The sequence below is a fragment of the Bos grunniens genome, chromosome 7 (assembly GCF_055505025.1).
Source record: "Bos grunniens cultivar Pamir isolate PY7600 chromosome 7, Bosgru_T2T1.0, whole genome shotgun sequence".
Lineage (NCBI taxonomy): Eukaryota > Metazoa > Chordata > Mammalia > Artiodactyla > Bovidae > Bos > Bos grunniens.
This window is the reverse complement of record NC_141171.1, coordinates 54,334,598-54,361,819: the sequence shown is the minus strand read 5'-3', so window position 1 is coordinate 54,361,819 and position 27,222 is coordinate 54,334,598. Positions and strand designations below refer to the sequence as shown.

General features: G+C 41.4%; 1 protein-coding gene across 10 annotated transcripts in view; it reads left to right on the top strand.

The window, feature by feature from the left end:
* The first annotated feature begins 737 nt into the window (after positions 1–737).
* The window catches only part of NR3C1 (nuclear receptor subfamily 3 group C member 1), a 119,941-nt gene continuing 93,456 nt past the window's right edge, over positions 738–27,222 (top strand). For 4 of the 10 annotated variants that reach the window (XR_015167602.1, XR_015167601.1, XM_086412189.1 and 1 more), the window contains exons 1-2: positions 2,301–2,727; positions 5,111–6,322. Coding sequence is in view for 8 of the 10 variants with exons in the window: in XM_086412189.1 (XP_086268315.1) it covers positions 5,124–6,322 (1,199 nt within the window). In the remaining 2 variants the exon portion in view is untranslated. Of the gene's footprint in view, positions 1,040–1,807; positions 1,948–2,300; positions 2,728–2,874; positions 3,389–5,110; positions 6,323–27,222 lie in introns of those variants that run through there. The other 6 variants (XM_086412190.1, XM_086412186.1, XM_086412192.1 and 3 more) reach the window with 4 other exon arrangements.

Below are 27,222 nucleotides of genomic sequence, written 5' to 3'. Positions count from 1 at the left end.
TTAGAAGGTAAGAAGCCTGGAAAGTAGGCAAAGTAGCATGCTAGGAGTCAATTCTCATTTAGAGGCCACGGTGAGCACCCAAGAGTAGGGCTTCCCTCCAGTTGACTACTGACAAGGAAAAGAAAAGAGAAGTCATTTCTTCCGGATCAGAAGAGGTGTTGCTAACAGAAGGGGTTTTGTTAGCAACTGGGTTGCTCAGTGCTCTTCATAAAAATTCTCCTGGCTGAAGGTTCTACGCTGGCAAAGGTCTTGGGTCCCTTCTTGCCTCCGGCTGTGAGCGTCTTTTCCTTTGCCAAGATGGTGGCCCTGGCATCATCTGGAGGCGGCCAGTGCAGATCGCCTCCGCACAGGTGGCTTGCTAATAGCCTAGTTCTCCCCTGTCATCCTTGGACAACACACGGGGCAGCGTCCACCACCTCTGAACCAAAGGCGAGCGACTTCGGCTGCCGGGTAATGAGAACCTCGGCCAAGATGGTGGACGCGCAGCCAAGCGGCGTCAGCTGCCTTTACCAAGATGGCGACGAGAGGTTTCCGGCACGCGCTTACCCAATCCTCTGCAAATGTCAGGGCAGAGCAGCCGCTGCCAGTCTGGGTGCAGCTGGGGGAAAGAGTAGCTGCAGCCGAGCGCCCGGGCAGGGCTAGGTGGAGCTGCCGCAGCCTCCGCCCCTGGCAGCAGCAGGCAAGCGATGTCACCTGTAGGGGCGCAAAAGTTACCTCCCCAAACCCTAAAGCAACATAAACACAACCTTTCCCCGAGTCACACAAATGATAGTATGTGCCGCCCAAGGTAGGAGGCTAGATCCCGGCGTCGCCCTAGCCCTCCCGAGGCGGCGAGCTTGGGGAGGGGGCTGGGGCGGGGGCCTCCCGCGCCGACTCCCCTCGCCCCACGCCCCTCTCTATGGGGACAAGCCACGTGTTTCCCTCGGATGGAGGGGGAGGTGCGTAACGGGAACAGCTGGAAGGAGTTTCACGCTGACATTTTAAAGCTGCGTGTGTTCAATTTTATTTGGAGGGACTAGGGTCCCATGAACACGAAATGGTGAGCAACGCATTGAGGCGAGTGCAGCAAATGTCAAGATTCTGGGGAAGGGCCTCCGCGGGAAACTTGAACGTGGGCCCCCGAGGGGGGTGGAAGGAGAGGTCAGGAGTTGGGGGTGGCGGGGGAGGAGGGCGTACTTTGCAAGCAACTTACTGTTTCGCTTGCAACTTGCTTTTAGGCCTGCCACCTCCTGCTTTCCTTAAAAATAATAAAAAGTGCAAAGAAATCTAGTTCGCCGGAGGTTTTGCATTTGGCGTGCAACTTCCTTCAAGTGTGAGCGCGCTAGGACGGAGGGAGGGATGGGGGTTGAACTTGGCAGGCGGCGCCTCCTTCTGCCGCCGTCGCCGCCTCGCAGACTCGGAGAAGAGGGTGGGGGACTGTCGCGGCGCGGGGGAGGGTGGGTTCTGCTTTGCAACTTCACTCTGGGTGCGAGCGCGCTCGGCGGGTGCAGACTGGGCCGCCCAGACGATGCGGGGGTGGGGGACCGGCCCGCACGCGACTCCCCGTGGGCCAAGAGTACATTTGAGCCGACCCTCTTCCCTGCCCGCCCCTCCCTGAAGCCTCCCCAGAGGGCGTGTCTGGCTGTCCGGTCCCGCGAGCGGCCGAGACGCTGCGGCACCGTTTCCGTGCAACCCCGTAGCCCCGTTCGAAGTGACACACTTCGCTCAACTCGGCCCGGGGGCGGAGGCGCGGACCGGCCCCGCGTCTCTGCTGCGGCCGCGCCCCGGCTCCCCCAGCCAGCCCGCTGTCATCCGCAGGGGCGCTGACGGCGTTTACCGCCGAAGGACTGGGCGAGCTCCGGAGTGGATCTGGAGTGGCGGAGTTGGGCGGGGGCGGGAAGGAGCGGCAAGAAGAGAAACTATAGAGAAAACTCGGTTTCCCTCGGAAGCCCGCCCCAGAAAGGCCAGGTCGGCCCCGCCGGCGCCTCATCTCCTTTTGCCTGCGGGGTGGAGAGGTGGAGGGCGAGGAGGCTGCCTGGGCGGGAGCCGCGCCGGGGGGCCGCGGGCGGGCAGGCGCCGTCGCGGCCGGGGTGGCGGGGCCCGCGCGGAGGGCGTGGGGGCGGGGGCCGCGGCCGCTCCTGCAGTTGCCGAGCGTCGCCAACAGGTTGCACCGTTCCCCGCGCTGCCGCGCGGCCCCTCGGGCGGGGAGCGGCCGGGGGTGGAGTGGGAGCGCGCGCGCGCGCGCGGGTGTGTGTGCGCGTGTGTGTGTGTGCGCGCCGTGGCGCCGCCTCCGCCCGCCCCCCTCGGTCCCGCTCGCTCGCCGCGGCCGGGCGGCCCTTTCGCGTGTCCGCGCTGCCTCCCCTCCTCCTCCTCCTCCATTTTGCGAGCTCGAGTCTGTGACGGGAGCCCGAGTCACCGCCCGCCCGTCGGGGACGGATTCTAGTGGGTGGAAAGAGACGCTGCAGCCGGAGCGGCGGAGCGCCGGCACGGAGGACGCGCGCCCGAGAGCCCCGGCCCGCGAAGACGTGCGCGGGGCGGGGGTCTGGCTTGTCAGCCGGGAAATGGGAGACTTTCTCAAATAGGGGCTCTCCCCTCCCCCTCATGGAGAAGGGGGCGGCTGTTTACTTCCTTTTTTTTAGAGAAAAAAATCTCTCCCTCCTGCTCCTCCTGCTTTCACACGCTAAGTTGTTTATCTCGGCTGCGGTGGGAGCCGCGGACAGTAGCGGGTGAGCGGCGCAGCCGGCAGAGGTAAGGGGAGGGCCGGGGGCTGGGGCCCGCGTGGGCGCTTGCTCCCCGAGGTGCGGGCCGGGGCCTAGAGGCTGGCTCGGGGGCGCCGCGGTAGCTCGCAAACTTTTATTAGCCTCGGGGAGTGGGGGTGGGGGCTGGCGAGGGCCGGGTGACGGTGACGAAAGGGCAGCGCGCGGGTGACAGAGCTGGCCTCTTCCTCTCTCTGGGCCGCCGTCCCCCGGCCGGGCCGAGGGGGAGGAACCCGAGCTCCCTGCGAGTGGAGCTTCGTCGAGCCGCCCCAGGTTTCCAGGGTCTCGCGTTCCCTGGCAAGGAATCCTGGGCTTTTTTTTTTTTTTCCCTTCCCTAGTCCCCTTTCTTTTCCCTCCTAGGGGGGCCTCCCTGACACCCATTTTTCTGGTGAACGTTGAGTGGCGTCTGAATTCTCCTCGCCTGAATCTTTCCACTCCACCCTAGTGCGCCCGAGCGCGAGCAGGGTTTGTGTCGAGGCTCCAGTGCGTCTCCTTTCTGGCGGGCACGCAGTGTGTGTGTGTGTGTGCGCGCGCACACACACACACATACACACACACACACGCAGGGGGCTGACAGTCTGCGACTTGGAGACTTCGGCCGGGGCTGGCGTTATCTGGTGGAAGTGGGCGTGTCGGAGAAAAGAACTCAACAGGTCTGGACACATTTCTCTCTTAACCTCGCACTTTTTTCCCCTCTCGCCTCCCTCGGCCCCGGGTTTGTTCTTTAGCGCTTGACATCACTTCGCGCCTGAAGGTTTGAAGTAGCCCCTTTTAGAAAAAAGACCCTCCCTAACCATTGTAGTTTTGTGGTGCAATTTTTGACAAGTGCTAGTTTGACGTTTTGGGATTGCAGACTTGACGATTGCAGCCGTGTAATGCCGCTTAAGACCCCTTGGCATGGTTCGTTAACGCCGATTACTGTGACAGGGTTATTTGCAACTTAAACGGGGGGATAAAGTCGTTTGAGGTATCTTTTCGTTTTATGAAGTTTTGTTTTGGTTTCGAGTTTGAAGGCAGCTGTCAAAGCGGCGTGGAAATTCATTAGGCTCCATTTGATACCTTATGTTTAGAGATCGTTATCAGATAAATACAGCAGAGGGGCGGGGAGAAAAGCAGTTTACCCTTGAAATTTGTAGAGGCGGGTGCCTACCACTGTCTACCATCATCACATTCCACTTTTAGAGAGGACCAGTGAAGTTTGAGCATCTTAAAGTCTCCGTACAGGAAAAGTTTTCTTTCTTTGAACGGGATTTGAATATAATGTCGCAAATAATGCTTATCAAAGACTCTGCCTGCCTCTTAAAACATCTTGATTGTCAATAACCTATCAACCTAACCCTCTTGAAAGAAGGCTCAGAATTAGGATAGGTGAAGCTTTAGAATGCGGAGCAAATTGTTCTGAGCATTTTACTTGGATTTATATAAATGTGATTTTACCGGTCTGGGGTGTTTTTTTGTTTTTGTTTTTCTTTGTTTTTTTCAATACTTAGATATTCAGAAAGGACAACATTTAATTTCGAGATTATAATAGTATTTCATACTGAGGTCTTAAGCAGTTTAAAAACATGTAGTTTCATAGATTCTATTGTAAGGGTTTGAGAGAGCTATAGTTCTTGTACAGTATTTAAATAAGCTAAAATTTTAGTGTGAAGCTACTATGCATTCTATTCTACTTTTTTAAATCTAAATTTTGATTAGCCTGTGTACAGTGCCTTTCATTACATACGTCCAAAATTTGAAGGCAGGCACTATTAGGCACATTCAGTAGGAAATATGGGTTAAAATAAGAGCCTTTTCCTACTCTGTTGGAAAATGAGCAGACCATCATTGTTTATTTTTCAAATAAAATACATGGTTCACCAGTAGGTTGGACTAAAAGGTTTGGATGTGTGACCAGCCAGTAGGAGGGGAATTGGGGAGTAATTAGAAACAGAGAATTCTAGCATAGTGTTTATCAAATTTTATGTTTATTGGTTCTCAGAAAAGCCGATAACCTTGATTAGTTGAAAAGAAATGATCATACTTTTTTAAAATTAAATACTTTGACATCAGCTGGAACTTTAGAGTAATCAGAATTATAATGTCTGATTAACAAAGTTACCAGTTTGTGAGTGGCAGGATGAATACCCAGGCTTAGATTGATACAATTTTGTTCAGAGCTGTGCAAATGGACTGCATTGTACTTTTAAATGTGGTGCACTGAATGGGAGCAGGAGCCTCTGCTTTTGTATTCTGGAAGACAGAATCTATCTATTCTTGATAACAAGGAATTAGATCCGGTGTTAACTAAAAGGTTCATTTAACAGGCTCTTACTAATCGGATCACAGAGATAATGTGATTTTGTAGCTTATTATGTCCCCTTCTTTTTTTGTAGCTGATACTCACTGATGGACCCCAAGGAGTCATTAAGCACCCCCAGTAGAGAAGAAATCCCCAGCAGTGTGCTTGGTCGAGAGAGGGGAAATGTGATGGACTTCTATAAAACCCTAAGGGGAGGAGCTACTGTGAAGGTTTCTGCATCTTCCCCCTCACTGGCTGCTGCTTCTCAGTCAGACTCCAAGCAGCAAAGACTTCTGGTTGATTTTCCAAAAGGCTCAGGAAGCAATGCGCAGCAGCCAGATCTGTCCAAGGCAGTTTCACTGTCCATGGGACTGTACATGGGAGAGACAGAGACAAAAGTGATGGGAAATGACCTGGGATTCCCACAGCAGGGCCAAATCAGCCTTTCCTCTGGGGAAACAGACTTTCGTCTTCTGGAAGAAAGCATCGCAAACCTCAATAGGTCAACCAGTGTTCCAGAGAACCCCAAGAATTCGGCATCCACTGCTGTTTCTGCTGCCCCCACAGAGAAGGAGTTTCCAAAAACTCACTCTGATGTGTCTTCAGAACAGCAGAATTTGAAAGGCCAGAAGGGCAGTAACGGGGGTAATATGAAGTTGTATACCACAGACCAAAGCACCTTTGACATTTGGAGGAAAAAGCTCCAGGATTTGGAGTTTTCTTCTGGGTCCCCAAGTAAAGAGACAAGTGAGAGTCCTTGGAGCTCAGACCTCTTGATAGATGAAAACTGTTTGCTTTCTCCTTTGGCAGGAGAGGATGATCCATTCCTTCTGGAAGGAAGCTCGAATGAGGACTGTAAGCCTCTTGTTTTACCGGACACTAAGCCTAAAATTAAAGATAATGGAGATTTGATCTTACCAAGTCCTAGCAGTGTGCCACTGCCCCAAGTGAAAACAGAAAAAGAAGATTTTATCGAACTCTGCACCCCTGGGGTAATTAAGCAGGAGAAACTGGGCCCAGTTTATTGTCAGGCCAGCTTTTCTGGGGCCAATATAATTGGTAATAAAATGTCTGCCATTTCTGTTCACGGTGTGAGTACCTCTGGGGGCCAGATGTACCACTACGACATGAATACAGCATCCCTTTCTCAACAGCAGGATCAGAAACCTATTTTTAATGTCATTCCACCAATTCCTGTTGGTTCAGAAAATTGGAATAGATGCCAAGGGTCTGGAGATGATAACTTGACTTCCTTGGGGACTTTGAACTTCTCTGGTCGATCTGTTTTTTCTAACGGCTATTCAAGGTAAGATTAACGCTTTCTGTTTCTTGAAAATGGTATGTTTAAGATCCATTGATAGATTTAAACATTTATTTGAATGTATTCGACTGTAATTCAAGTGCTTTTTCATGTGAAAAAGTTTAAGTGGTCTTTTGAAAGTAGGCTTGGTAGACAAACTATGTGATTTATCTGTACAAAACCCTTTCAAGTTTTGTGTTTGTTTTTTCCGAAATAGTGGTATTTGGTATCCCATTGGGCAGTGATTGAAAATTTTATGTGAAAACTTAAAATAATATTGCTCATTAACAAATAACTTTAGTAAAAGTGATGTAAATTCAGAGGCGGATAATGTGTGGAAACGTATTTATTGTGCATAATTTTAAGTTGTCCTAAAATATGCTCTTACATTACAATGAAAAACACCTTTAATACTTACATAATCAAACCTTGTGCTGTATTTGTACATCTGTGAAGTGTTAGCCTGGGGAAAATTAGAAGTACTAACAATGAACCCTCTTCTTCAAACTGTGAACCTTCCTGTTGAAGAAACTGAGTCGTGAGGTTACTAAAGCAATGCAGTGAGCAGTTTACCTGACCTGAGTATTAGATGTAGGATAGAGTTCCTGACCCAGCGTAGATAAGTTATGTCTGCTGATTGGTTTCTTTAAGAAAGAAATTGGTGCTGAGTTGACTTTCAAATGTTCCTGCAAGTTCTCACATATATAACGAATGGCCAGCATTGTTAAGCTTCAGTCTCAGCTATGTTTAATTTGTTCCTATCTTCTTTATTCTCTATCATTTATAAGTGTACTGACATTTCTGTTTGACTCAAAAAGGTCTGTAAAAATGTAATTACCAAGAAAAAGTTCTAAATGTACGTGAATCTGTTGGTAGGAGTTAAATGCTCTGTCCTGCATGCCCATTGCCAATTCAGATAAATATGTATCACATTTTAGGTGTGAAGGAAAATATAAAAATTAATTGTAGAGACACAAGACTGATTAATCAGTGAGACTTTTTGAGCCGGGAGGAGGGCATAGTAGACACCGTGATTTCTTTGTACGTAAGTATTTCAAGTTCTAAAGTGTTAATGGTAGTCACTTCCCACTAACTAGTCATTGAAAATTTTGTTTAAAACTTTTTAAAATACTTTTTCTATTAATGATATACCCTAATACTGAGGTGATATACCCTAATACTGAGGTGACTCATTTTTTTCCTCTTTAAGTAGGAAGCTTTGCTCGTTGGGGAAAAACTTTATATTTAGGCTATGGTCTATTCCTTTTAAAAGGCTTACACGTTTCTTATAAAAGAAAAAAAAATCCTTGGTTCTTGTGTGTTTTAATGTAAACTACCTACTAATCTGTTACTTAATTATCTTTTATGTAGAACATTTCAACTTTTTATTGCTGTCATTCTGAACTGAAGGTTTAAAATGTTTTCAGTAAGAAGATTTGAGATGTTACTACATTAGCCTGTTGTGCTTCAGTCTTAAAAGACATGCTGTGTTTTAAATTTTTCAATCTCAGTTTTTGGTAGTGGAATTCATGATTTTGCTTATTTGTTTTAAAAGAATAAGTACATTTGGTTTGACTAAGGTATTTGTAGGAAACTGCTACATTGATTTATAAAACATTTAATTGTACAAAGAAAAATAATATATCTTAGGAAACACTTGGTGATAATTAATGCTTTTGTTCTGATACTCAGCATGGTATTGTTTTCATTTTCCTTACTGTAAAAAAGGCGTGGAACAAGAACTTCCCATTTTCTAGTCAGTTAACTTTCATTAAGCCCTATAAAATCTAGGATCTGGAGAATAAATCTTAGTATAGTTATTCTTAAATCATTAAAGCTAGCTTTAATACTTTTTCTATTCGTTGGTAACATTTAAGGTATGTCAGCCTCAACAACCATATGATGGTAGGCAAAACGATGATCTGGCTCTTTCAGATTCTTTAATATTTAGTGAAATGATTATTGTAGGCTGATGTGTGGTTTGGAATTATAATCAGTAGTTTGTGTCGTATGAAAAGATGTAATATCTTTACAGGATAGTTTGAGAAGGTTTGAAAATTTTGTGCTTTGTGGCATTATCTTAACATTGGTAACTGTGATTACCCAGAACAAAGCTTCTTCTAAGTAAATTGAAACAGTGTTTCTTTTTACCATCATTGAATTAGCCTATTGTTTTCAAACAGTAACCCTGATATAACTAAAATCCATTGCTTTCTCTTCTCTATATGTTACATGGTTCTAGCCAAATTTTATGACCAATGACCTTGAGTAATCAGCAGATAATTCAACATGTTAAGACCACAACTATGTTAAGTAATGCCTTTCTGACTTGAGATACAGAAATATTAAATCCACTGATAATTTCACTTGCATTCTGTTTAAATTCTTTTAAAGCATAAATTGTAATTTGACTTTTTAAGATGTCACCTAAAATTGCTTTTTCTTAAAACACTTAAAAACACTTTTCACTCTCTTTTGTGAGGGAAGGCAATTCCTTCTGATGTATCAGCATAGCACAACATCCAGTTATTACATTGTTGTAAAATTATGAATATCATGATAGGCCATAGTAGACTATTTGAAGATTTAAGTTAATTGATAGTAAAATGAGAGGAACCTTATTGATACTCAGATACATTCTTTAAGTAAAATGCAGTAGCCATTCTACCTTCATATACTTTTTAAATACTGAAATTCAAAAAATTTAGCATAAACTTGTAACATTGATGAAGGCACATTTCTGCATAATTCGATTTTCAACATCGTTTCACTTGAGTATTAATGGTGCAACTGCTGAAAGGAGGCATAGAAGTAAATGGTTTCGGTGGAATTAAGAGCTCTTATTGGAACTACGTTGAAACTTTAGTATAAAAAAGTTGATCGTTTTCTGAAGGGTATGGTTATTGAAGAGAAAGAATGATGCAAGATGAATTTGTAACCTAAGTCATAGGTGGAGTTTAAGGCTCTGTTGATTGGCATTTAATGAAGCTATGAAAATTTATGTAGATTTTAACATCTCATTATTATTTGCATCTGTGCCTCACTTATTAACATACTGGGAATGAAGACCTGTACAAACACAGGATGAAGGAAGCAAATTGTGTCCCCTTAACATTTTTCTTAGTAACATTGTGTTGATGGTATTCTCAGAGAGAGAGGAGACCTGAGGAAGATATTTTTACTCATTTCTCTCCTTTTTTAATGGATACTTTATACCTTTTTTCTCTCCTTCCAAATGTTCTAGCAGCGAGTGTTTCAATCAGTGTCTTTTTAAGCTTAATATTTCTGATATTCACTCATAAAATGATTTCTGAATGTTAAAGGAGGCTAGCTTTTGGCTGTTTGTCTTCATTTTTTAAAACCCTGTGCATTGTTATGGCTTTATTATTAGTAAAAGAAAAAAACACAAGATAAACACATTGTGTATTCAGGTGTGTTAGTTTAGTTTGAAATCACTACAGTACAGAGATGTGTGATTAGCATGTGGTCAGATTTTATTGAAATTACTTCTTGTGATGTTTCTTTGGCTATTCCGTTATATTTTTATAGTTGATAAAAATAATTTATATTACAGTGCTGTTTTGCCTTTATCTATTGATGTTACAGATATTTTAGTTAATCTGGCCACTTTTACTATTATATAGACTGTGTATAAATTTTACAAACTATAAGAGACTTATTCTGAAACATTTCTCGCATATATATAGGTTAAATGTATATTGTAACAGCAGTAAAATTCATATGTGTATAGAGATCACATTGGTGGCTTTTAGAGATTTTAGTGAAGGAGAGGTTGGATCAAAAGTGTTTAGTATGAGTGACTACTGTAAAAGAATATCTGTATTATTTGGTTGATTATATAAGTTTTAATCCACTCTGGGCTGCAGGTGATTTGAAATAGCCTAGTTGTTAGGAACGCTTAATTTACATTGGGCTTAAAATTAGCCTGGGGCATATTTCTTAAAACATATTTTTTCTTACTTTTAACATCATACCTAATTGTAGTGAGCAAAAAGTTTTCATTTTGTACTACTGTTTATGTGAGCAAATTAAATACACAAAATAGGTTTGTGCCTGATAGCATATACCCTTCTGAGGACATTCTGATAATTGTGTAATGCAATATTTATAGGTGTTTGCCAAATTAATGGGCACTTGCTTCCATACTTCTAAGTCATGAAAAATGTATATTGGTGAATTGTGTTGCAAAAGAATTTTCAAGAAATATTTTGTTGAATTTAGCTATAACTGAAAAAAAAAATCAATGACTTATTGACCTTTATAGAAGAACTCCTATTTCTATGATTTCAGAGAGTCAGTTGCCCTCATTTTCTTCTGGCTTGTTCTACTTACGTTTTGCATTTTTCAAGTAAATAAAAATATCCTTATGGAGAACTTCCATTTAGGGGGGAAAAAAAAAAAGATCTGTTAAGTGTTCCTCTCTCTCTGAATTGTACATGATCACTTTTATGCTAAACTGGATTAGAGTATGAGTTTTAATGGTAAATTTTTGTATTGATTTTTACCCACGAAGGTATATTTTAGAAAATATAGTAGTTCAAAATTAGTTGGAGAGAGTGGTTTCTACCCTCAAACACCAGATTTTGATAGACTGCCTTTTTATTCCTGACTACCACTGTCACATATATCCCTTGAATACAGGCTTCCAGTGGAGTTTATGGATTACAGGTGTTGAGGGAAGGGATGTGAGAGGGTGAAGCAGTAGAGATATGAAAAGGTGGAAGAGAAGTTTAGAAACATCAAGAACGTTCCAAAAACCAACAGTTTGGATCAGCTGCCATGAATTCAGAGGACTGAAAAAAGAGAAATTTGGGGCTGTGTTTGCACATCAACTCTTTGCACATAAAGAAGTGCATTAACCAGGATTACAATTTAGTTTCTTTTATTTGACGTAAAAATCTAAAGCTAATTGTGGCAATATAGCTCTGATGTTTATAGGTATCCTTGTTGTCTTTTGCTATCCTTTATTACAAAAAAAAAAAAAAGGATGGAATGGAAATTTTAGTTCCTTTTAGATTGTTTCAGCTAAGACCAAGTTTGTATTTTTCCCATTTTTATTTAGACTGCTGTTTACTCAAAAAAGTCTAACTACTGGCATGTAGTTGAAGCAGTGATGATACATTGTGTGGATATAAGCACTGTACATTTCCTAGTGCACTTTGACGTACACTGTCCCCTGACCCCGTCAGACACTCCAGGAGTAGAACCCTCTTCTGTAGTAGTAACGTATTTCCATGGGGTGTGTATTTTTCTGTTGAAAAGTAAGGAAATGGATTCTTATTTAATCTTACCTATTTATAATAAATTATGTGTGTGTGCATGCTCAGCCATGTCCCACTCTTTGCAACCTTACGGACTATATCCTTGCAGGCAACTCTGTTCATGGGATTCTTCAGGCAAGAATACTGGAATTGGTTGCGCTATTTCCTCCTCCAGGGGATCTTCCCAACCCAGGGATTGAACCTGAGTGTCCTATGTCTCCTGCATTGCAGGGATAGTTTTTGCCGCTTGAACCATTGAGGAAGCCTATAATAAATTATGGAATTCTCCAGTTGCTAGATGGTCATTTAAACTATTTATATTGCAATATAGTCCTTAAAGCCAATTATTTTGAATAGAAGTGTGTCATCACCTAATTTTATCTCTGGCCCGGCTTAAATAGTAATGATTTATCTTAAAGGAGCTGCATTAAATATACTTTTTCAGAGTAACATATTAATTTTGAGTGCTTTAAATTTTTTTTATTTTGAGCAAGTTTCAACAAGACTAATAATGTCTATAATACAACAAATTTAGTGAAGATGTCTCTTATTTTAGAATTTTTTTCATTTGCACTGTAGAGCTCCAAGTATATATACTTCAGGGGAGAAAGGTTTAATAATATGATTAGCTGTAAATATTTAGCCCATTATCTTACATTGAATTTTTATTTTTTAAACTTAAGTTCAACTTAAGTATGTAGTATATAGGACATACGGTTTGTGGCAATAAATGTTAATTTTTTTATAATAAAATTAACCTTTATTCTGGTTGATTTCATAATTGTCCTTAATATTTAGCTGTGGCTATTATGAAAGTATATTTGATAGCCAATTTTTTAAAGCTGTTGTGAAATGACATTTAATTTAGTACACGATTTATTATTTCATGCTGGTTGGGGCAATGTGTGACTTATGACCTTATGATTGTCACATGTTGAACATTAAAGCTCTCCCTGTTTGCTGTAGACACTGTTTTACTTTATTATTGTTTTAATGTTTTGTGTTTTTGTTTTGTAATTATTGGAGATAAGGGTTTCCTTAATTTTAAGATGACATAAACTGCGAATTTGGTGGATTAAAAAAAAAAACTTCAAATCCCTTCCAGACAATTCCGTTACTTAATAGTAGAAGTAGTAGAAAGAGATAGACTAAAAATGAGGAAACTCACGCTCTAATGCTGAGCTGAACTGATCTGTGACCTTGAATAATCAGGTGTTTTAGAGTAAAAATATTTTCCTTACAATTATACATGAATTATTTTCAAAACATGTATGTACTTCTGTCTCTAAAATCCTACAATCCTCTTAACTTATTATTTTAGTGAATGAGGCACCTGGGGAAGGGAATGGAAAACTAAAATTGATTCTTTGTACACTGTCAAGTGTAAGACAAGAATGAAACCAGGTTCAGTCTTTTTACAAAATAGTAATTTAAAATAATGTAGTCGGTGGTACATAGAAAATAACATGTAAACACTGTTGTTGCTTAGGGCTCGAGTTCTCGAAGCTTGCTTTCGTGTCAGGCACGATGATTTTAGATTAGAAGTTAAAGGGACTTGAGAGCTCTTTTACAGCCCCCACTTACTTTTTCAGAAGAGGAAATGAGACCTATGGAAAGTGTTTAGAGAAACAGCACAGGATTAGTTAGTGGTATTACCAGAAACGATTTAGCAACTAAGCGGTAGCAACAATTACACTAAGAATGCCTAATTCTCAGTAGTCTAAGCTCCCCAGCAGGCCTCGCTTAACATCTGGTCTCTAGAGATCTGAAACAAAATACAGATTAGTCAGATATTTTGTAAAAGTTATGATGAAGTTAACTACGTCAGATTTTTTTAATGCATATTATCCATATTCTTTCCTGTATGTTTTGAACTTTTTTTTCTAATAATTTTTTCTGTAATTTTCTGTCACCAGTATGCTCAAAACTTTGTGTGCATTCGTCTTATTTAAACCCCTTAACAACCCTATGAAGGTTTTTAATTCTAGTTTCTGTATTGTTACTGACTGTGTTAGTAACTTTGTAGTATAGAAGACAGCTGTTATTTACCTTAATTTTACAGGTGGGGAAATTTGAGACATTTTATAGAGAAAGAGAAAATAATAGGAATACTTAATTGTGATCTGAAGGGGGAGTATTTAATATTGTGTTAGAAATCCTTTCTGAAGTGAAGTGAGAGTCGCTCTGTCGTGTCCGACTCTTTGCGACCCCGTGGACTATACAGTCCATGGAATTCTCTGGGCCAGAATACTGGAGTGGGTAGCCTTTCCCTTCTCCAGGGGATCTTCCTAACCCAGGGACTGAACCCAGGTCTCCTGCATTGCACGTGGATTCTTCACCAGCTGAGGCACCAGGGAATTCCTAGAGAAGTGGAGTGGGTAGCCTATCCCTTCTCCAGGGGATCTTCCTGACCCAGGAATCAAACTGGAGTCTCCTGCATTGCAGGTGGATTCTTTACCAACTGATACTTTTTATTTGTCTTAAGTGAAATTTATTTGTCATAAGTGAATTTTTAAACAATATGTAAAGGAGAAGTGGGATCAAGCCACTTATCTCTCTTGCATATATTTGTGTAGTCTCTTTCTGCTCTCTGTCACAGTTTCAGCTTCTGTAAAGTAGTGAGAACACTCAGCACTCTTGCTTGAGGGATTTGTGCATGGTTGTTTACTTTGAAAATTAAAAAGTACTATAAAAATTCAGTGTGGAATTCTTAAAGCTCTGCCAAGTCTCCTGAGCTCAAACCAACATGACCCTCACTGGCTTAAGTACATTGGGACATCTGTGCCTGTGTAGGTGTTTCCTATTTATGAAGCATTAAGACATTTTCAGTGCCATTATGTATAATCCCCGAAGGGTCATGGATCCCGGTTTTATAAGGACTAAATATATTTAAAGCTTTCAAGGGCCGAATCACTTTTTTATTGCATTTTTTTTTCAGTTTGGGTTTTTTGTTAGCTTTTAAATGTGATGTAAATTTAATAGCCATGTTAATAACTTCAGCCACATTGTTGTCCTTTTAAATAAATGCTAGAATATCCCTCTTTCTGTTTGATTGTCTGGTATTCTTCTAAAATCAAGTATGCAAAGATTGTCATTAAGAAACTTTAACCTGAAAAGCTGTGTGCAAAAGAACTTCTGATTATAATGAATACCAAAATGTATCCTAAGGGCGTAAATCTGGGAGAATTATGTAGTTGACTTGACTTTATTTACTAACATTTTTATTTTTGATAAAGTGGTTGAAAAAAACTTTAGAAAAACAAATTTAGTGGATGAAACCAATCTCTTTGGATAACAGTCAAGTTCAGAAACAAGTGACAGTTTAAACGGGTAAGCTGCTTAAATTGATAATATAAAACATAATTTAAACTGGTAATATGCTTATTTAAATTGGTAATATAAAAAATAACTTGGTTTGTAGGCAGCTTTCTTATAGGGAAACTAAAACTTTTAGTTAGAACTAAATGTGAAATTTGTCATCTGGAATCCAGCTGAGTTTACTAAGGACAAAGTGTGACTATAAAATAGCTAGACTGATTTTTTAAAAACAGAAAACATAGAATGAATGTTTTCTTTTTAAGCCTCTACCTTGGGATATACATTCCTCTTTTGAAATTGCCTTCAAAACCACCTTATAAGACTTATTACACTATCAGTTCAGTTCAGTCACTCAGTCGTGTCCGACTCTTTGCGACCCCATGAATTGCAGCACGCCAGGCCTCCCTGTCCATCAGCAACTCCCACAGTTCACTCAGACTCACGTCCATCGAGTCAGTGATGCCATCCAGCCATCTCACCCTCTGTCGTTCCCTGCTCTTGCCCCCAATCCCTCCCAGCATCAGAGTCTTTTCCAGTGAGTCAACTCTTTGCATGAGGTGGCCAGAGTATTGGAGTTTCAGCTTTAGCATCATTCCTTCCAAAGAAATCCCAGGGCTGATCTCCTTCAGAATGGACTGGTTGGATCTCCTTGCAGTCCAGGGGACTCTCAAGAGTCTTCTCCAACACCACAGTTCAAAAGCATCAATTCTTCGGCTCTCAGCCTTCTTCACAGTCCAACTCTCACATCCATACATGACCACAGGAAAAACCATAGCCTCCTATAGTAGCACCTGAATGTTCTTGCTTACTCAGAAAATGTGTTTATTCCTTAGCTTGATCATTTACCTTACTTATGTGATTCCAAATGATTTGAGTATTTCCAATAATGTAGAAATGTAATCCTCTCCCAAATTATAACATTTGTTTTCATTGAGATTATCTAAAAGAACTCATGTAGGTATTTCTGTAGAAGACTTAAATTTTAAAGTTTGTGGAATACCCCTGAAATAAGTGCCCGGCCTCCCAAGATAGGGCTTCCCTGGTAGCTCAGTGGTAAAGAATCCTCCTGCCAATGCAGGAGACAAGGGTCCGATCCCCAGGTCAGGAACATCCCCTGGGGAAGGAAATGGCAACGCACTCTGGTATTCTTCCCTGGAGAATCCCATGGACTGAGGAGTCTGGTGGGCTACAGTCCACGGGGTCACAAAAGAGTCTGACACCACTGAGCTCCTCCCAACATAACTAATTTGAAGTGAATGTGGCTCGATTGCTAAGTTTGGATTGCTTTATTTAAGCTGTCAAGGAGCTTTATGCTATCAATTTACATACTCCCTTTTCTTAACATAGGGTAGAAGATAATAGATTTACTCCTTACCCGGATTTTTTTCATAGAAATTAATATATATTTTATATTCAAGTAAAGTGGGCCCGTCTTTGCCTTGAACTTGAAGGGAATCTGATGTTAGCAGGTGTACAATAAATGTAAATTCCTACAGCAATACGTTTCCTTTTCCAAAATCCAAATCCAATCTTACTTCCCAATCCAAAAAAATTCATATCCCATTCCAATCAGTGTATCAGAGAATTAACTATTTGAGGGTAATTATAGGAAGAACAAGGGCTTCCTAGGTGGTGCTAGTGGTAAAGAACCCTCCTGCCAGTGCAGGAGACCTGAAAGATCTGGATTTGATCCCTGGGTCAGGAAGATCCCCTAGAGCAGGTCATGGGAACCCACTGTAATATTCTTTCCTGGATAATCCCTGGCGGGCTACAGTCCACAGTCCGTGGGGTTGCAGAGTCAGACATGACTGAAACAACTTAGCATATATAGGAAGAATAACCCAAGTACGCTAAAATTATTTATATCCGTAAAATAGTTTAACAGAGTTACAGTTACATGTATTTTCTACTTTTATTCCTTATGAGCTGAAAAGAAATTTTCTGCTCCTACTGAAAGTACTTTTAAAAATTAAATAAATTTTGGTTGTCAGTACTCTTTTTTTTTTTAATTTAGCCATGTTTATTATTCATAAAATGCTAGAATTGGAATGGATCCCAGTCTTTGAAATCATGAAGATACATGCAGTGGCATTAAAAATAGGATATACCTTTTGTAAGCATTCTGTTAGTGCTGAAATTCTTTGTGAGAATTTTCTTTTTGAGATGATTCTGCTTAATAACTTTCGTATGTTTCCCATGTCTATATTGAAAACAACCTGTTTTCTCAAATAGTTATTCTTTCTCTGCCTCAAAATGATCTGTAAGTTTTTGATGGCTAAGGAAAGGAAATAAAGAGCCATTATAGTGTGGCCAGGGTGCTCTACTAGTAAATTCACTTTTATTTTTTTACTCGTTTATTAGCCTGGAATATTCTAGCTTGTTCTTTTAGCTAGGAGCCTGGTTGGTGTTTCTATTCAGTAGAAAATGCTTCTTATCACTAAACATATACAGTGGGCTGGTGCAGGTGCAGTCTACGGGCACTAAGTTTTCAATATAAGAAATAATATTAGTAGAAAGGTAGGAAAAGTAGGTGGAATAATCTCTAACTCAATATGTTAGGGATGAGTAACCCTTTAATTGATAATAATCATTTAACAAGGCTGTACAGTACTTTGGGGGTACCACAGACATATTTAAAAGAGAAAGTAGAGTAAATAAGTGAAGCCAGAAGGAAAAGTTAGAACTAAGAAACCAATGAAAGAAGAAAATGAAAGTTCTAAATGCCAGTTCCAGGGTCTGGTTAAATCTGATTTTCCTATGCCTAAGTGTTTCTGTATGAACACGGGGAAATACATAAGCTTCCAGTTACATTGTGGTAATAGGTGGAAGAGCTACAAAGGCATGTCTTAGGAAGGGAATTCTTGAGATGGGTGGAGTGGGAGGTTAACTACGTCTCAAAGTGCCTCCCAACAGCACTGGCCGCAGCACACACTTAACGAGCTAGGCACTGGGCGTCTGGAGGTGAAGATAAATATCTCCAACTGTGAACCTCACAGACCTAGAGATCTTCATACCTCTTCCACTCTGCCCTCGACTCCAGCGTCCCCCATCACTTTCCACACCCAGTTTGCTTTTTGAAATGTCCACTTTCCCCAGAAGGCATAACTGAAACTTCATGGAGTAGAGTCTGTGGATGAATGGGAAGTAGCAGTTGATTCAGCTATTTGGAATAAAAAGGTGGCAACAAGGAGTCTGAGAGAGGTGGAAAGAATGAGCCAATCAGATGAGCAGTGCACAGCTGGGAGTGAGCCAGCGGGAGACTTCACTCCCCCGTGCAGGAAACCAATGCGCACAGTCGCTCAGTCACGTCCAGCTCTCTGTGCCCCGTGGGCTGCATCCCTCCAGGGTCCTCTGTCCATGGGATTTCCCAGAGGAGAATACTAGAGCAGGTTGCCATTCCCTTCTCCAGGGGATTTCCCTGACCCAGGGATCGAACCCACGTCTCCTTCATTGGCATGTGGATTCTTTACCACGGAGCCACCAGGGAAGCCCAATATATGCAGTACTGTCATCTTATACGTTATGTGATATAAGGAGGAGGACACACGACTTGCACCCTTGATGTTAAGACGTTTTTCTTTTCTTCCAGTCCCTTGAGAGTATCTCCTTATTCTCTACAAGAAGCATAACCCTCTTTTTAGGTCCCCTGATGCATTTTATGCCTGGAAACGTTCTCCTCCCCACATATCTACACGGCTCTCTCTCTCTCACTTTATTTAGGTCTCCACCTAAATGTCAGCTCCTAAGAGAGACCTTCTCTGACTGCTTTATCTGAAATAGTAGCACCTTTTTTCAACATTATATATCTAATTGTTTATGTCTTATCTATTCACCTGCTGAAATCTAAGTTGCTTAAGAGCAGTGATGCTGTTGGCTTTGCTTATTCTTGTATCCCAGCAAGTCACAGAGTGTCTAACGCATAGTAAGACCTCAATAAATGCACATTGAATATATGAATAAACAAACCTGACATACAGACTCAGATGTGTAGGGATGGACTGCATCTCTGTCTTTCCAGAGAAAAGAAATGTTAGCAGATAGTGTCACTGAGAGATGACAACCCAAGTTAGGTTCTCCAGATAGGCAATAGGTTTTAAGATGGATTAGTGCTTATGCAGATAATGTGTACATAAAGAAAATGTGTTTTTAATTGCTGTCGGCCTTTAAACTTGCTCTAAGACTTCGAAATGGATTGCTTTTTCACACTCTTAGAACAGTGTTGGTACATCTATTATTGTTCAGTCAGTCAGTCATGTCTTGACTCTTTGCGACCCCATGGACTGCAGCACACCAGGCTTCCCTGTCCTTCAGTATCTCCCAGAGTTTGTTCAAATTCATGTCCTTTGAGTCTGGTACGTTTACCATTGGGCAAATTAAGGCAGCCAAAGCTTTGAAAATAAGAGTTTGAGGTCTGGCTTTTTGAAATTTATCTTGCTTTAGATAGTACCTTTCATGGCTTTCATCTTACTTCTCATTTGTTTAAGAATTGAGATTACGCTTGCAGACATGTAATGTATACACTTGTGTTGATTTATCTAGAACAAGTCAGGCAAGAAACCAATTTGCCCGTTTTCAGATAAGTGTGTGTATAATGACTGAATAAAGAGAGAAGGTGTCTTATTTTTGTCTGAATTTCCCAGTTATCATTCTTAAGCTTATTTAGCTTATTTAGATTTGACTTACTCTGTTTCTAGTTTTGACCTTATCTATAGAACATAGCAGCAATTCAAAGCTAGTAAGATATCTCGTCTACTAAAAATGGTAATAGAGTTCAACTTAATATGGTGAAGGCAGTCATAGAAAAGAGAAAATGTAAGGTAAGTAGGTATTAACTAAAGCAAGAAAATCAGATGAGGTCGTTTAAGAACGAACTGCTTTAGCATTCAGAAAGAAAGAGGGGAGGACCAAGGACAGGGCTCTGGAAGGCATCCAGAGAAAGCAGCCACAAAAGATAATGAATAGCTGGAGAATTAGGAGACCAACAATTTTAAACTGAGGTGGGAGAAAGTAGCATATACTGTCAAGTCAACTAGGGAAGAAGAGAGAGAATAGATCATCATAAATTTGAGAGGCTGCTGTTGAAGCCAATCTGTAAAATATATAAACATTCTCAAAAGTCAAAGCCAGAGAAATCAGTGAAATCCTAAATGGAACAACAATATAACTAGACTTAATTTGATTATCCCTAAGTTAGAGCCTGATCAGTCTTTCAAGTTTAGGTGAAAATATTAAAGTGGATAATGTGGATAAAATAATTAAAGTGGTGACACACTTGTGACACCACTGGGACCCTGACACTGAGTTAGAAGTAAGAGACAAAAGGCTGGAAACCAGGAGGGAATTAGGTTTCTGTTTCTGGAGAAGCCAGTACAACAGAAAAAACAAAACAAAACAAAACAAAAACTAGCCATACCCCAGTACAACACTGCTTTCGCTATTATTCCTCTAATCAAAACATGTCTGTGGTTCTGTTGCTCATAGCATTGTGGTTCTCCATCCTCTTTCCACCACAGCCTGTATCCACATAGCAGCCGCGTGGATACTCCGGAACCTTGGAGAATGTGGGTTACGCACAGCTCCTGCAGCTCTGTCCTGATCTGTCATATCCAAGAAAGCATATCTGAGTGTAGGATGAGATGGTAGGATAGTCTGTGAGTTGGCTTTTTAAAAATTGTTTTTATTATTATTATTTTCACTAAAGCCTTTTCAAAATTTACAAAAATAATGTGTTCATTCCCTTCAGCAAAATTATACCAAGAACATTTAATAAACTTTTTCTTCGTTTCCTCTTTCTTCCTTTCCTGTCTCTCCTTATCTTCCACATTTCTGCATAATCATATAAGCATACATACATATAAGGCATCTGGATTGTTTGTTTTAAATAAGAATAGGGTCATCATATACCAGTTTCTCTGCGGCTTGCTTTTCTAACAGTACACTCTGAACATCCTTCCAGATCAACAGATGTAGAACTGATTTTTTAAAATCACTTGTACAGTATTTCATTCAGGTTGTTTCAAGATTTTACCACTACAAACAAGGCTCCAGTAGACATCCTTTTCTGTGTATTCTTACACATAGCAACTTTGCTTCTAAACATAGATTCCTCCAAGTAGAGTATATACCCTGAGTCAAGGGTATATACATTTACATTTTTCAACAGGTATTTCCAGATTACTTTCCACAAGGATTATAGCAGGTCAGTATAACCTGGCAGTGTTTACACTTTATAATGAAAATACATAAATCATTATTAATAACAAATCCCTTGCCACAGATTCTGAAATTGATCACAGCGTAGCAGTGTGCTGTATGGTGTAGCCGAGGACTACTGTTGTCTGGGATTCAGGCTCATCCTTTCGGCTTTCAGCACTGTGTCACCTTCTAGATCAGTTTGATGCCCACTCTGTTAACTTTCCTTTATGAGCCCTGCCCGTAACAACCATGTTCCTCATCTGATGGTGTGCAATGGCAGCTGCTAATCATGCAAGTTTTTTATATGTCACTCAGTGATAGAGGACATAGTAGATGCCCAATAAATATTTATTGGACTAATGCTGTTTTCTTTATATATTTCTTACCTCTTCAACTAGATTCATTCTTCTTGAACGCAAGGAATGTTTTCAGTATAGCACTTAGCACTTAAGATACTCAATTTAGGTTGACTATTTAAACAAGGAACCACAGAGAAAAAGAGCAAATAACATGACTCTACCTTTAATCATATATTTTACCCAGGACAAATTGGAACTGTAAGACTCCAGTGCCAGCAGTAACAATAAGAACACTTGTGTTCAGCAGTTACAGTATGTGAGGCATAAGTCAGATTGCGCAGGATGCAGCAGTGAGCAAGGCTGATGTTGTTTCTGTCCTTGCGAAACTTATGGTCTTATAGAAATTATACTTAAAAGATTTGTAGGAAACATTGAAACAGTGGTGTCCAGTTTCAGGCTCCTTCCAGCAGAGGCTGTGGAATATTTATTCATTCAACATTTACTTAGTGCCATCTCTACCAGGTGGCAGGGTGGCAAAGAATCCCCCTGCTAATACTGGAGACGCGGGTTCGATCCCTGGGTTGGGAAGATCCCCTGGAACAGGAAATGGCAACCCACTCCAGTATTCTTGCCTCAAAAATCCCACGGACAGAGGAGCCTGGAGGGTTACAGACCGCAGGGTCGCAAACAGGTGGATGTGGCTTAGCGCACACATGCACAACTCTGCCAGGCACTGAGGAGAAAGCCCAGGGCAGCCAGACGTTTGCTGGAAGGTGGCAAACCAGCCCAGGCGACTGCTGCTGGCGGCAGACCTGTCCCCAAACCAGCGCTGCCTCTCCCACATCTGTGTGTGTGGCGAAGGGACAGACCGAGCAGTGAGCGTTAGTGTGTGCTCCAGGGCATTCCTTGCTCAGGAAAGGTGCCAATCCCCATCACTGCTGCAAAGCACGAACCATTAGGGAGTTGCTCCTGACATTCAGCCCAGTGGAAGCCAGTCTTGCTGTCTAGTCCTTACTTCTCATGTGAGGACACTAAGGCTGAGTAGTTAGTACAGTCCCGTGGGTGAGCATTCGGATTCCCACTCGGGTTCCCTGGATACGAATCTGTTGAACAGCTGTGTGACCCTGAGCAAGGTTGAAACTCTGTAAGCCCTCAGTTCCCTCACCTTTAAAATGGGCACAATGAGATGACCTCATAACACAGTGTCTGGCAGTTGTAAAGCATTCATGAACTGTTAGGTGGTATTTTTAGTGATGCGGCTAAGATGAGTCAGCTCCTTAAATGCCAAAGGTTCCTGCTTGAGAACCCTGTCTGTTGTGCCATACCATGCTAGTCATAAGCCATTTTCAATTAAGATAATTCTTCAACTAGCTTCATTATGATCTTAACTTTCAAACTAAGTAATTATGGTTACATAATGGAGACTTTCACCCCTGGTACCGTTATGATTTCTTGCCTATAAGTTTGAAGAGGAACTGAAAAATGTATGTACAATGGGTGTTGTGTTCAAATGAGTACTGAGTGCTCCCTTTGAGGTGCTCTCTCCAATCTGTCCTCCCTGCCTCCACGCTTTTCTACTCCGAGTCACTCTCCCACTATTTGATCCTCTTAGGAACTCAGTTAAGCTAAATCAAGGTAACTGAAGAAGAGCAACCCTTTCATGTCTTGACAAATTCTTGTGGTTTTATAAATAAGTTCATTGCTTCAGTCATCTGATCTCTATATATCTTTAGCTCCTTATTAAAGAGAATATTAACTCTAAAAATCATCTTATAATATAAAGTTTCTATCTCTTCAAAGATAGACTTTAAGAAAATAGTTTTGTAATGACTCAAAGTGAATTAACTATCACAATTAAAAGGACTTTATTTTCCAGATGTAGATTTTAAAATACCTAATTGTTTATTTTGATGTCTAAATTTATTATAGATCAATGACCTTTTCCATGTTGGAACCATCTTTTGGAAGGAAGATTTTTTTTGTTTCACTTCTGCTTGCTCAAAGTTAATTTGTTTGATAGTTGTATCAGGTAGTACTTGCTCTATAACAAACCGTCCCCAAATTCAGTACCTTTAAAATAACAAGCATTTTTTCGTTCCTCCTGAGTCTTCAGGTCAACTGGGCAACTCTGCTCATCTGGCCAGGCTTAACTGATCTCAGCCAGGCTCACTCAGTGTGTCTGTGGCAGCCGGCTGGTTGACTGTGGCCGTGAAGCCTGACAGTCGTGTCTCATCCGACAGGCTCTCTAGAGCTTATGAGTGTACCAGCAGAAGCATGCAAAGCTTCTTAAGGCCTAGACTTACTTCTCCCTATTGTCAAAGGTTCTGTTGATCAATTCAAGTTAGAATGTCTGGTCTAGATGCAGGCAGGAGGTGGAGGAGCTGCGAAGTTATGCTACAGAGGGCATGACTTGGCGGGGGCCGGGGGGCGGTTCTCTTTTGCACTGTATGCCAGTAGTTATGGGAGATGGGTGCGTTTGAAAGTGTGATCCTTCAGTTGCTGATACTCTGATCACTTATGAAGCTTGCCCATGGTGGAGAGGCAGAGTCACTGCAATCAAAAGGATAAAAGCCTGAAATTTAGAGACCAATTGTGGTTCAAACTCCAGATTTATCGCTTATTTCTGCAGTCCTGCACAATTTACTTAACCTTCCTAATAGGCACGCTGTAATGGTTGATTCACTTGATTCTTTGTGTGTAATTTATTATAAAGAAGGGGTTAGGTTGGATGTCTACGAAGTACTTAGATAATTGCTTTTATTCGTGGAAGCCAAAATTGCTTTTATTCCCAGCTCCCATAGTCCAATCAAAGTGCCAGATTCAGTTATTTCTTTGGAATAAAAGGGAAGGGAAAGTGTGTTAGGGAAGGAAGGAAGAATACGTGACTAACTGTGACCTCAAAATGAAGTGACTGCTAACTGGGGAATTTCCCTATAAGAAAAGAATGGCTGAGACCCATAGTTAAGAGAGGAAAATCCATAGGTCTCTTTGGGTAGAATTCACTGATTCATGGGGTGAGAGTTGTAACATTAGACACAATCCAAATCTACATTTAAAAAAAAAGAATTCTGGCCTCTCTTGGACACACTGGGTGTCTTAACGTTAGATTTGGGAACTGTCATACCTGAATCAGGTATTACTTGTGATATGGAAAAGAATAGTACCATCCCACATTTAAGTTGGCTGCTTTTAAAAAATTAAAGGTGCCACATAGAAATAAAACAGCATGAATATCTTTTCATCGTGCTGAAAACTGTTGTCAAATAAATTAACTAGACACAGATCTTTGTCCTACTAGTGGGGAATAGAAAAGGTCTCTCTCTCACACATACATATACATGCACATACATACATATATGGTAAAAGTAAAATTAAATCAGGTCAGCTCAAAGAGCCAGGTATTTCAGAATCCAAATAGTCAGAAATGTTAACTTCTTCTAGGAGAAGGACCAGGTTCGTGTCCTCAAAGATCTGAGAACTGAGCCTGAACCACCTCTGATTTTAGCTAAGGGTGTGAACACAAGCAATTTGTAATTACACAAGCAAATTGTAAACACAGGTGATTTGTCTGTATCTTAGAGGCTTCCCCAGTGGCTCAGATGGTAAAGTGTCTGCCTACAATGTGGGAGACCTGGGTTCAGTCCCTGGGTTGGGAAGATCCCCTGGAGAAGGAAATGGCAACCCACTCCAGTATTCTTGCCTGGAAAATCCCATGGACAGAGGAGCCTGGTGGGCTACAGTACAAGGGGTCCCAAAGAGTTGGACACGACTGAGCGACTTCACTTTCACTTTAGCCACCTTTCATGGGATTCCCTGGTAGCTCAGCTGGCAAAGAATCCACCTACAATTCAGGAGACCCCAGTTCGATTCCTGGGTGGGGAAGATCCCCTGGAGAAGGGATAGGCTACCCACTCCAGTATTCTTGGGCTTCCCTGGTGGCTCAGCTGGTAAAGAATTCACCTGCAATGCGGGAGAACTGGGTTCGATCCCAGGGTTGGGAAGATCCCCTGGAGAAGGAAAAGGCGACCCACTCTAGTATTCTTGGGCTTCCCTGGTGGCTCAGCTGGTAAAGAATTCACCTGCATTGTGGGAGAACTGGGTTCGATCCCAAGGTTGGGAAGATCCCCTGGAGAAGGAAAAGGCGACCCACTCCAGTATTCTGGCCAGAATTCCATGGACTGTATAGTTCATGGGATCACAAAGGGTTGGACACAACTGAGCGACTTTCACTTTAGCCACATTTCATGCTTAATAATTATACTAATTATTCTAAGAAAAGAACATTTGAGTATACAGTTGACCCTTGAACAATACAGGTTTGAACCTTGGGGGTCCATTTATGTTTTGAAAAAAATCGGAGTGTGTACTACCGTATTACACAGTCCACCAAGTGCAGAAACCAGGGCACAGGGGCTATGCAGGGCCAACGGTAGAGCTGTGGTCAGCTGTTCACTGCATGGGGTTGGCACCCTGTTGTTCAAGGGTCAGCTGTACTCATTTGATTAATGATAATAAAATATTTTACTGTGGACAGTAAAAGTGTTTAGAAGCCCTTGTTTTTTAAGGCTAAGCTACTGGATTATGGATTTCAATCTTTGCTTTTTTTTTTTTTTAAATCATTTCCCAATTTCATCCTTTACGGGGACCATTTTAAACCATAAACCAGGGGAAACCAGCTTCCCCAAATATATTTAGGATCCAGGGATATTTTCCCAAAATATTAATGCTAATTTCATGTCAGTACATGTTTGCCAAACCAACAAAAATAGACTGTGCTAAGGAAAGAACCTTAGTTTGAAACAACAATAACTTGGAAAGAAGAAATTTTGTCAGGCAAAGTTCAGTGCTCAAAAGTGGATGGTCATAAAGAGACAGCAGCAGAAGAGTTTTTCTCCCTCTACTGCCTGCTGATCATGTGGGTCAATATATGTATTACTGAGGACCTTCCCACCTGTTCACTCTTAGACATTGTGCTCCAGAGAAGTGGTGAAATCACACTCTTGTTGACCTCAAAGGCGCCTCCATCTAGTGGGGGAGACATGATGTATATCCATCCGTGAAGTAATTAAGGAACAGTGAACTGTTAACAGGTGCTCCAGGGCCAGATGGGGAAGGTGTGACTGAACGAATCCTGTAGAGGGGCTCCCTCGTGTCTTAGGTCTGTAGGGCCTCCAAGTCCTTACCTGAGAACTTACCTAAGGTTCCTTCCCCTTCTTAGCAATCAAATTGTTACTGCGTTTGGGAGACCAAGAGAAACTGTGCTTTTCAACCCCCTTAAGTTTTTAAGTTTGTTTCTCTCACTGCTCTTGTATGTGAAGTATGAGAATTTTTTCAGCTTCCTGTCATCATCTAAGTTTACTCTTCTTTCTGTACACCTTTCAACTTTCTAATGGGTAACGATTTTTGCTCTTTTGCCTTAGAAAAATTCTAAGTGGCACAGACCTAATTTCAGGAAGACTCGCTTGAAAGCTAAATAAACAGCACTGAGTGTTTCTGAAAATGGAGTAGAGCATCGCGCCTCCTTTAAAGGGGGAAGAACAGCGAAAAGGTGCAAGGCCCGAGCCCTGCCCTGCGTTTTGTGTGTCTCAAATACTCATCCAGAGACTATTAAGAAACTAACAGGACTTTTTTTAGGATTTTTTTTTTTTTTTTTTTTTTAGTTTTTTGAAAAAGCACTTTACGTTTTAACTCTTCTGTTCCTCTTTCATTAATCAATTGGGCAAATGATAGAAAGTGAAACAGTCAGTTCTCCGAGAAGTGGATTAACAGAAATTGTTAAGTGATCGTGTGCTGTTATGATAGACGCTGATCT